We start from the raw sequence: 11545 nt of genomic DNA, 5'->3' as shown, positions 1-11545 counted from the left end.
CCTACAGCAGCGTGTCGTGTGTATGTATTGGCAGTAGCAAGTCCTGTTCTTGCTCTGCAGCAGCAGAAATACCCAGCAGCAGCAGCAGCAGCGTAGCACATCTATTCCGCCAAGACCAAATATATCAACATTGTCATACCCATTACCATGCCAACACTCAGAGAGTTGTCATGACAGAACTATAATTCACCATGGCTTAGTGAATTGGGGTAAGGCAAGAACCCAATTCTGGAAAGTGTTTTTTTTTATGTACTCACTCAATAATGGTATTTGGTTCATTATTTTTTTTAGTCTTTCGTAGTGCAGATTTAAAATCAAGAACTGAGCTGTTAAACTTCAAACATAGGATCATATGACAATGAGAACAGAAATATAGATTAGAGACGAATGTAAAGTGTAGCAAAGTCTTTATGGGTGTAGTATTTTCCTCTACATACAATATTTATTTTAACACAATTAGTTAATCTTGTCAGACAAAGAGAGAGAGAGATGTGAAAAGAACAGAAAAAGAAAATATGCAGTCTGGAAATATCACACAGTAGTTTCGATATTTTCAATAATCTCCACAATGGATTTGGAAGGGGACAGTAGGGTGCATTCATCCTGGTCCCATAGGCTTCCCGGACTAGAGTGTCCATCCATGCTAAGTTCGTCCTCTTCCTCAGACTCTTCCTCATAGGACTCCAGATAGTGACCTCCCAATGCATTGATTCCCGAGTCCTCAGAGCTGGAGGGCGAAGAGCAGTGGCCCATTTTTGGTCCTTTAACGGTCTCCTCAATTGTCTGCTTGTCTTCAGTGTGCTGTTTCTGTGCTACCAGACAAGCAGGGTTTATCTGAGGTGGGCTAAGAGGAGCCTCCGTGTGAACTGGGGGCCGCTGAACATAGCACATCTTGCCGTTGATGCGTTTGACAATGTAGTCATCGATAAACAGTTCGGCAATGTTGCAGTATTTCGGGGACTCGGGGCAAGGCGGTGGCAGGAAACAGGGGGAGATGCGGAGGAAGCGTTCAGTCAGAGAGATGGACAGATCAATGGTGTTGGTACAGTCAGATGGAGCGACCGGCACAGGTGTGCTGGGTAGCTGAGCCACATTGGTCATGGGTTGGTACACATATTTACCTGCACAGACAGAGTAAAAGGAGATCATTACCTGAATATCTATCAGAAAGCACATACTAATTTGTGTACTAAAATTGTATTACCTCAACAAGACTGAAGCAAGCAGTAAATTCAAACTAAGGCTTTGAGAATATTTAGCTAGCAAAACTTTAAGTGTAACTAAAACAAAAAAGGAGATATGCATTGCATTAAAACTCACAGGATGCTTCATTATGTATAATCTCTTGCAGTGCACTGCAGTATTAATGAAAGTCATCATCATTTACAAATACATTTATTTTTGTTTTCATTAAAGCATAATACATCAATATCTCACATGGAGACAGTTATCCAAAAACCTGTGGCGTCTATTTACATGCTAATGAAAACTACTGCAGCACACCAGTTTAGTTCATCTTTGGACTTGCTGTCAGAAAAGAGAGATCAAAATCTAAAATAGTCAAGTGTAATTCATTGAAACATATTTCATTACATAATAATAATTTAATAATAAATAAAAATGGTTGTATTACAGTGCAGCAACACTACTTTCACAGAATGAATTAATGCTTATTCTACACATTGCAGCATTTCTTTTTTCTTTTCTTTTTTGCATAGTCTATGTTAAGGTCAATGTTTCTTGCCCCCAAAAGAGTTTTACATGATCATTTTCCACCCTTCCTTTGTTACTGTAGATTTAAACGTCTATGTATACTGTAAATGACCTCTGTTTTGATTGGTTATGAAATGAGTAATAGTGCCAAGATGCTGAATGTTAAATAGGGTTTGATATGTACATCTGGGCCCGTATTCATAAAGATTCTAAGAATCCTCTCAGAAAACTCTTAATTTAGCTTAAAAACTTTTACGTAGGAGTCTTAGCTTAAGAGCAATTCGGGACCGATCTGAGAGTAACTCTGAGTAAGGAAAAGACAAAAACTTTTATCTTAGTAAGGAGGCGGGGTTGACCCCGTTGCTATGTATGACACTATCTTTTGACGACTGTGATTGGTTGGTTGACCAAGAAGGAAAAAAAGAGTGATTTTAAGTATAGGGTCTATTCTAAGCCTTCACTTTGAAATTACATGCGTAATTTTTCCTATTTGACCGTTCTCTCACACACACACACACACACACACACACACACACACACACACACACACACACACACACACACACACACACACACACACATTATATATGTGTATATAAATCCTTTTTATTTTATTTACCATGCTGTTAATTTCCTATAAGGTATTTGATTGGCTTAGAATGATAAAAATTGTTCCACTCTTTCCAGTTACACTGATTACTGGCATGTCTATTTAAGTGGTGGTTTGAATGTTGGTTTTAATGTATCAAACATGGAATTTTCCCAGTTGCCAAATATCGTAATGTAGTGATTACTTTCATTTCTGGCGCTATGGCATTTCTGCGCTGTGTCGGAGATGTTAGCGTGTCTCTAATAAGATCAGTCACAAACATGATCCCTGCACGATCTAATATAGCTTCTTATTAACTCACTGTCATCCATTGTCTGCAACACATTTCTTCTCCTTCTTCGTCTTTCTGTCATTTTCTCCTCTGCTAAAGAAACTCTTAAGCCTCTTAAAAGTCCTCATCCGTGCTCCTAACAATTTTGAACTTAAGACCTCTTTTAAGGGTTAAGATGCTTTCTGAATTACTTTTTTCTTTACTAGGATTTTTTCTTCAATTTTAAGAGTAAACGCCCACATTTCTAAGAATTTTCTTAGAATTTTGTCACTAGGAGCTACTCTTTGCATTAAGATTCTTTATGAATACGGGCCCCGGTTGTTTCTTATTTACTTTTTAATTAAGGGCCATTCACGTCAAATACTTCAAATGATCAAATATGTGAAATAAATAGACTAATTCATCTGTTGGCTGTTAATTATAAAATCAAATCAACATGAAATACAAAAATAGCAGTAAATACAAATGTACATATATCATATCATATAATAGAATAAACACTCTTTTACTAATTGGACTGCCTCTTATTATATTATATTACATTATATTATATTATATTATATTATATTATATTATATTATATTATATTATATTATATTATATTATATTATATTATATTATATTATATTATATTATAGCTTTCTATTGTTTACCATCACAGTACATTTTAAATGGAATCTTTGTTCCAAACTTTAGATTTGGAAGTGTTTTCTTCACATTTTAAGAGCTGATTTGAAAAAATCACCAAAAACTACTTTTTATTAGCAACACATTTAACAACATTCACTGTAATACAGATCTAATCTGACAGCTAATAGGTCACTGTGGTGTCTGCAGACTGTAAACCCATACTAAACCAGCTTGGCCTAGAATAGAATATAATAAACTGAAACCACATGTGAGATATCAAATAAAAACATGTTTTAAAGGTTGTACTGATTACAAGATAGACATTTTATCTTTTATTTTATGTTTAAATAAAATTCACCACATGGGCATTTTTGACTCCATGTTTAAAAAATATGAAGCAGTTTTTTTTTTTATGCCATTTTATTCCTGTGTCCCACGTGAATCCATGCAAGTCCACCGCGTGAATGTGCTTATGGTTTTGGTGTCAATAATATGATGATTTCTGATCTAACTCTTCTTTGCAGCTTTGTTAAAATAGGCTACTATCTCCCGATTTCACAGACAAAGCTAAAACGTATTCCCAGACTAAAATGCATGATTGAGTTGTCATAACTGAAAGCAACTTACACTGAGATATCTTAAAAATTGTCACTGGCATTGTTTTGTCTCAAGATGGACACCAGTAATGTTTTTTTTTTTTTTTTTTTTACTTTTATAAAAGCTACTTACATTTCCTAATTGAACTAAGGCCTAATCCTGGCTTAATCTAAGCCCTGTCTGTGAGACCTATATTTCAACATAAAAAAAGAAAATTTTGTTTAGTTTGATCAAGGAGGATTTTTTTGTCCCATTTGTCTTTGTCTTTGTGTGTGTGTGTGTGTGTGTGTGTGTAACTGCACCATACAGTTAATTTCCGTTTCGTTCCACATACATACAGTCAAAAATTTCAAGTGACCGATAACATCTAAATTTTTCAATTAGTCTGACGTATTATTTCTCATTGAGCCAATGGTAACAGACTATTGCAACAAGAATTTCACTTGGGCCAATTGAAAAATTTAGATGTTATCGGTCACTTGAAATTTTTGATTTGGGAGGGTTAAAAATTTTTTACAGTGTATCTGCAGAATCCAGCCGGGGTGTGATCAGGACATCTATGACAACACTAATCCCCTGTTATCTAAGGCCCAGATCCACTCACTCGCTCATGGCCTTTGACAGTAAGTCTCTTGTCTCATATCTCTCTGTCTAAAGGTCTTTCTCACATGCACACCCTCTGTCTTTCTCTTTCTCGAAAGCATCCCCCTGAATTATACAGGAGTCAGCTCTACAGAGATAAAATATGACAGTAGCCCCATCCATCCCCTTCACTTCCCCAAAACGGATTTATACAGGTCACTTAAAGGGGACATATCATGCTAAATCCACTTTTTTAGCCCTTAAATGCATTTAGTTGTATATTTGGAGTGTCTAGAAGTACAGAAAATTTGAAATTATTCTCTTCAGATGCTTCGTTGATATCTTTATATTCTGTTTTGGTCCTATTTTTCAACCTGTTCCGATTTTTCTGTTCTCTATGACGTTTTTTGAACTATTACGTCACAGTATTTGCAGCGGAACTGCCAAATAAGGACATTGACTTCCGACCCACCACTTCGAGCAATCCGCCATTTTTATTTCTCGCTGCAATTTTGTAGTCCAAGCTAAAGGATGCAGAAGTTACGAGAGGGTAAGTTAAAATGTTCGGTTGTTGGATGTAGTAACCCACACGCTTCATTACACCGTCTAATGTAGATGAACTGCCGCGCTTGTGACAGGGCCATAGACTGTAAAAAATAGGACAGGACGCATGTTTAACTGAAAGAACGAGCAGAGAGAGAGACCCGGTCGCGCGCGCGCGCACTCTCTCTCTTCGGAGCCAGGCGAAAGTGTAAACAAGACTTCACCGTCTCCAAACTAGACGCTGTCTTGCTCTCTCTCCCTCGCACATATTAATCAAAATAAATCGACACGGTGGTAAAAAGTTTCATGTGTAAATACAGTAACACACCATTGCGATACATCCATATGAAGACGTTGTTCTGCAGGTTCGTCGTCTTCATTTTTATCTCGCTCCGGCTCCGACTCTGGCTCGAACATGTAAGGCTGGCTGGACAAGTCTTCCGTTGTTGACATTTTGTTAATAACGTGTGAATAAAACGTTTCTGTGCCGCTAGATAATCGTATCTCTGCTATCAAACTACAAAAATGGCCGAACGGGGTGGAGTTGAACCGAGTGTGGGCGGGGTATGAAGTGTCTCAATTGTATTTAAAGAGACCGCACCAAAACGAGTTGCTCTCAGACGCACATCAGAAAAGGGGTAGAAAAGGGGCCTGTGGAGCTATAATAATGAGGAATTCAGACCCAAGCATTGCAGTTCCGCTTTATATAGACTACAAATGTATGATTTATATGTAAAAAGGAACGATTTAAAAGCATGATATGTCTCCTTTAAGAATGCATTAGACAGCAACTGTCAAATATCTTGTGTTTGGTGCTGTAAACAGATGACTATTGTATAACTAACTAAAAGTAGTGACACTACTAACTAAACTACATTTCAAATGGGAGTAGTTTTTCAAGTAAAAAGTGTAATGAGTCTCTCATATCAAGCACTACAGGGAGTTCGATTAATTTTAGTGGATGGATATTCATTCAGATTCAAAACGTTCAAAAACAAAATTGTCAATTTATTTGTGCTGCATTTTACATCCTCTTTTTGTACTGATATACAAAATAATAATGAATACTGCAATAATTTAATGAAATCATACAATATCTGGGTAGTGTAATGAAACAGATACTACTAATACTAATACAGTATATTATTAATAAATGGCATTTAAATGTTGAAAGTAATAGTAGTTCTAGCAAACAATTCCTGCAGCCCCGAGATTTGATATGATTTCATCAAATTCATGAGAGGAACTTAATAAACATATCTGGCCAAGAAAAGCAAAGACAACAAAAGAAACACAAAAGCAAAACAAACTCATTACATTCTAATGAGATTCCAAAATGCACGGGGGTGCCGACTATCTCAACTGAGCGGAACACAATTATTTCACCGCACTTTTCTTATGTGCAATCAACAATAGAGGTTCCACTTGTACAGTTTGGCATTCATTTACAGACTTCTGTCGGTTCTTTGTTTTATAAATCTGTTGGACAAGGACCGGATCTCCAAGCTCAGAGAGGAAATCAATGTTTGACAGCTGCAGCTGCAGGCACAGAGCCAGAAACAGGAGGCTTCCTTCTTGACGTTTTACACATGGCCACATAACATCACTAAGCAGCACGTACACGCCTGGAGCGCAGACGCCACTCTCACAGCTTCTGCTCTCTCACCACAGCCCTGGATTTGCTCAGAGGATGACTGGGTACTGTCAAACCCAAACACAGCACAGCGAACCTGTCGTTATCATGTGCGGTGCTGTGCAAGAGCAATGTTAATAAATCATCACAATGTACACCATAACACAGCAGTGTCCCATTGGGGCACTCGTTGCACCCTAAGAACAGTCAAGACAACAACACAATAAAGACTGTTTGTCTAGAATGGAAGCAGAAATGCATTAGAAAGAATTTTGGGGATTTTTTATTATTATTTAGCAGTGCCCATTCAGTGGGGTCAGTAAGATTTTTTTTAAATGTTTTTACAAGAAATCTCTGATGCTCACCGAGGCTGAATGTATTTGATAAAAATATAGTAAAAACTAAAATATTGTGAAAAATTATTACAATTCAAAATAAAGGTGATCTAAAGGTGAAACTTTTTTCATATTCTTTTGATAAATAGAAATTTCAAAAGAATAGTATTGGTAACTTTATTTTAAGATGACGTAGTTACACATTACTACATTTACGTACTATAGTAATAACAGTAAATTATGCATACTTATTACAAGTAACTAACCCTAAACTAAACCCTAACACTAACCATATATCTATAGTAATTACATACTAAGCACAATGTAACTACGTCACAGTAAAGTGTAACCACAGTATTTACTTGAAATAGATTCAAAATAGTCTTTACTGATGCATCCTTGCTGAATAAAAGTGTTCATTACTTTCTTTCTTTCTTTCTTTCTTTCTTCTCTCCCCCTCAAAAGAAGATATTTTGAAGAATATGGGTAATCAAACAGTTGATGGGCTCCATTGACTTCCATATTTGAAAAAAAATAAAAAATAAAATACAATGAAAGTCATCACCTGTTTGTCCATCAACATTCTTCAAAATATCTTCTTTTGTGTTCAGCAGAAGAAAGAAATGCATACAGGTTTGGAACAACTTGAGGGTTAGTAAATGATTGACTGATGACAAAATCTTAATTTTTGGGTGAACTATCCCTTTAAGTGTACATCTCCACTAAACCAAAAGATCTGTAGATCTGTCATAAAATGAAAAGTGCTTCCCCTGATGATAAGCCACGCATGGAATCGTGAATAAGCAGTCACCAATTGTGCAAGGTGTCATTTCAAAAGACTTAGTTTCTACAGTTACGCAACAAAGCTCCAGGATTTCCAGCCATGAATTATTTAACAGATCCGGCATACTAAACAATACATATCAGGGTGAGCTTGTTGTGTTTGTAATTTTATGCTACATTTAATGCTTTTCACAATGGCACAATCAGAATTTCTCACAGGGCAAGTGTGCCGGCTGATAAACCACGAGCACACATTAACATAATGCTCTGTCTCTCTTGCAATAATGGCAGATTACAGCTGTCATCATGTCATCAACTGATAAAGGAAATACACACACAAAAAAAAGTGTGTCTACCCCATCCTACAATCCAAATTCATTATTTTGCAACCTCATATCTCACACTGTGGATGTATGCGACCATACAAAATGATAAAACTGCATGCAAACAATGAAGACCAGTATTACATTAGAATTTATGTTGATTACAGACATGCTTTTATTGATCAGATAATTAAATAAATAGAGTAACCTTATCTGTGTTGTAAAAGTAATCACAAACATAGGACTGGCCAGTAGCCTAATTAAATATATAGAGGAAAATATAGAGGAAATCAAAAAACTACTGTGATGGCCGTTGAGGATAATAATCTTATATTATTTGATGGCTGAACTTAATAAAGTTCAGCTCCCTTGGCAGAAGTGTCATGAGAGGGTATTAAATTCGGTTTGATCTGTTCGCACAGTTCTAAAGGGCTCGTACTGACATTTACCTCCCTTAAAACTCAATGAAAGCTTTTCCAATCACTCGGGACCTGAACTCAGTCAGAGCGACGTGAACTAGAGGAAGTGAACATCCTGCTTTAGGATCCGAGCAGACGCTTTCCTGTGTGTATTCGCTCATGACTGGTGGATTCAGGGTCATGTCCAGCTAACGACTGGAAAATACAGAGGTGACGCCAAGGTTCAGGAAGCTCTGATAAAGTCAGCTATAGAGGTTTGAACTCTCACGATGGATTTGCTTCTGAGATATGTCTGGGGAGATCTACACATCTTGCTTACTAAGAAATTGTCAAGCTTGCGCTCAGGCACAGCTGAGGACATATAATGCTGAAGACATATAATGCTGAAAAAGCATCCGTGTGCAGTTACTGATGACATCACAAGCTCATAAGTGTTCCCAAAACAGGTTGCGTGATCATAGATGCAATGCATAGTGTTGTTCAAATAAATGTCATATTTGAAACACTACGCTCAATTGGGTTAATTGATCCTTAAGGTTCTTGACTCAATTTTAAAGAACCCTTTGTGCCCAAAAGGTTCTAAGGAGAAATGTTTTAAAAGCTTGCGCAATAATTTCATGTTTAATGGGTTATTAAAAAAATTCTAGTCATGAAGTATGTTTACGAGTTGTTTACATTTACATTTACATTTAGTCATTTGGCAGACGCTTTTATCCAAAGCGACTTACAAAGCAGGACTAGATTAAGCGAATCATCATGAAGAGGCAAAAACCAAAGCTACGCAAGGAGTGCTCAAGATACAAAGTTCAGGCATTATTCAGAGTAGCATAAGCCCGATAAGTGAGGTTTTTAGAGGGAAAGGGGAGGGTTTTTTTTTTTTTTTTTTTTTTTTTTTTTTTTTTTTTATGTGGTTAAGTGCTCACGGAAGAGATGGGTTTTCAGATGCTTTTTGAAGGTTGTCAGGGATTCAGCATTCCGGATGAGGGAGGGGAGAGTGTTCCACCAGCATGGAACTGTGAATGAGAATGTTCTGGAAAGTGATTTTGTGGCTCTCTGCGATGGAACCACGAGACGTCGCTCGTTGACTGATCGTAGGCGTCTGGTAGGGATGTAGACTCGTAGGAATGAGTTAAAGTAGGAGGGAGCTGAGCCTGTGATAGATCGGTAAGCAAGCGTCAATGCCTTGAACTTGATGCGAGCAGCGAGAGTTAATGTTAATGAGAGTTAATGCGAGCAGCGAGAATTAATGTTAATTCATAACATTTAATTAAAATTAAAATTAAAAAATGAATTAAAATTAAATCAATAAAATCCATCATGGGATCATTTCATGGATTTAGTTTTAATTCATTTTGTTTTTAATTGTAATTCAATTTTATGAATTAAACAACTTGTAAACATACTAAGGGAATACATGAAGCGCCTGACAGAACGCTTTAAGGTTTTATAGAACCTTTTCTTATAAGAGAGGAGATTCATATAAATAGTAAAAGAAAATGGAAAATGATGTATTTACTACATAACCTATTTTTTCTGCAAGATGATGGACAGTAGATTTCTTTCTGCTATATAGAATATTTGGGTAGTGATCTTTTATCATACTATCAGCTGCATTATTGTGTGAAGTGAATGATATTTTGTACCACTTTTAATTTTAGAACAGTGCACACTTACTAGTGTATCATAATGTATTTAGAATAGAATAGAATAGAATGTATATGCATGTCAGAAGTTGGCCACTTACAGTGACACCAGCCTAAATGGCAGCACCAGTGCAGTTTGAAACACTTTCCATGGCTGTGTGTCGCGCAGATGGACAGTCCATCACAGGGAAGAAAGTCTGGTCTGCCTGCACAGCTTTTGGCCAGAGCTTGAGCTTCATCTAACTTATCACTCTTCAAAGCCTTCTGCACTCCGATGTAAGCCATGGTTACTGTAAGAGAAGAGACATGCAATGAAGATACACTGTCAAACAGTGGGTCACCTACTGATTTAAGATACATTACAAAAAGGAAGGTTTTAGTCTAAAATAATAAGAACTGCTATAGAGGAATGAAATGTATTTATGTCAGACTTTACGGTATATGACACGTTTATTAATTATTGATTGTATTATATAATTATCATGTAATACACGTAGGCTACTATAATTTGTGTTATGTCAAATATTACTGTATTAAAAACAAATGATCAAATAACACGAACTATAAAAGTATTTGCTTACCTCATTCACTTACAGCTGATGATATCCTACATCACACAACATCTGCATTAAACTTCCCACAACATCAGCATTTACATCCCTGTAGCCGTACTGAATATGAAGAATTATTTTTTTCCATATTAAACTGAAATGGCTTTCGATGAGGATAATCCTTCATAGATTTCCAGAGAATTATCAGCTGAGTTAAAATAACGTAACTATCTGCCAGATCCGTACTGAGGAACAATCATGCATGTAAAAGGTCCTGGAGAGCTCGCTATTTAAGGAGAGAGAGAGCGAGAAAAGCTCAGCAAAGCAGCGCAGATTGAAACTTATGTTTCACATGAGCTCCTCGTGTTGCAGTCGCAGTGGACGCTGCTGCGGGACTGACTGAGCGCTGATCGCACACTGACGGGAAATATACTGCACGCACACAGCTGCAGTGACAACACTTGACCAGAAGACGGCGCTCAGAGTCACTACAAAGGTTTTCTCATTCACATGATTTTATTGTATAGATAAGGAAAGACGGTTACACTTTATTGTTACAGTGTAATTATATATTTAAGTACTGAGTAATATTAATTAACTACATCATATGTACTTACTCTAGGGTTAGAGTAGGATTAGGATTTGGTTGAGGTTTAGTTGCATGTAATTGCACAATTTACTTTTATTGCTATGGTAAGTACATGTAACATATTAATGTTTTATTATTGCTATTATTAATAATTGTCTTAATTTGACTACCAATCTTTAATTATTGCAGTGGGAAAAAGCAAAAGACGTTAAAAAAGGGAAAATGTGAAAAAGACATTGATTATTTGACTAATCACTATAAATACATTTTGAATTAAAAATTCATATTTGAGTTTAAACATTAAACGAACATTTAAAAGATTT

At 36.4% G+C, this 11545-nt stretch overlaps 1 protein-coding gene across 1 annotated transcript; it reads right to left on the bottom strand.

Annotated features, from left to right (window-relative positions):
* Nucleotides 1-390: 390 nt before the first annotated feature.
* LOC311088414 (UPF0524 protein C3orf70 homolog B) lies at nt 391-11034 on the bottom strand. The gene is made up of 3 exons (XM_084122485.1): nt 10664-11034; nt 10184-10372; nt 391-1121 (listed from the first exon to the last, which is right to left on the bottom strand). The coding sequence occupies exons 2-3, from the start codon at nt 10365-10367 to the stop codon at nt 532-534; spliced, it is 774 nt and encodes a 257-aa protein (XP_083978611.1). The 5' UTR covers nt 10368-10372; nt 10664-11034; the 3' UTR covers nt 391-531.
* Nucleotides 11035-11545: the final 511 nt, after the last annotated feature.

The sequence above is a fragment of the Abramis brama genome (assembly GCF_963993115.1).
Source record: "Abramis brama genome assembly, chromosome: 8".
In the NCBI taxonomy this organism is placed as follows: Eukaryota; Metazoa; Chordata; class Actinopteri; order Cypriniformes; family Leuciscidae; genus Abramis; species Abramis brama.
The sequence above is the reverse complement of the archived record's forward strand: the minus strand, read 5'-3'. Positions and strand labels throughout refer to the sequence as shown.

Bases quoted from the DNA above. Each gene is read 5' to 3' on its own strand.
- LOC311088414 (XM_084122485.1), bottom strand. From the start codon at position 10,367: ATGGCTTACATCGGAGTGCAGAAGGCTTTGAAGAGTGATAAGTTAGAT. The intron at 1,122-10,183 runs GTAAGTGGCCAA...CTGTCTGTGCAG, and splicing joins CCATTTAGGCTGGTGTCACT to GTAAATATGTGTACCAACCC.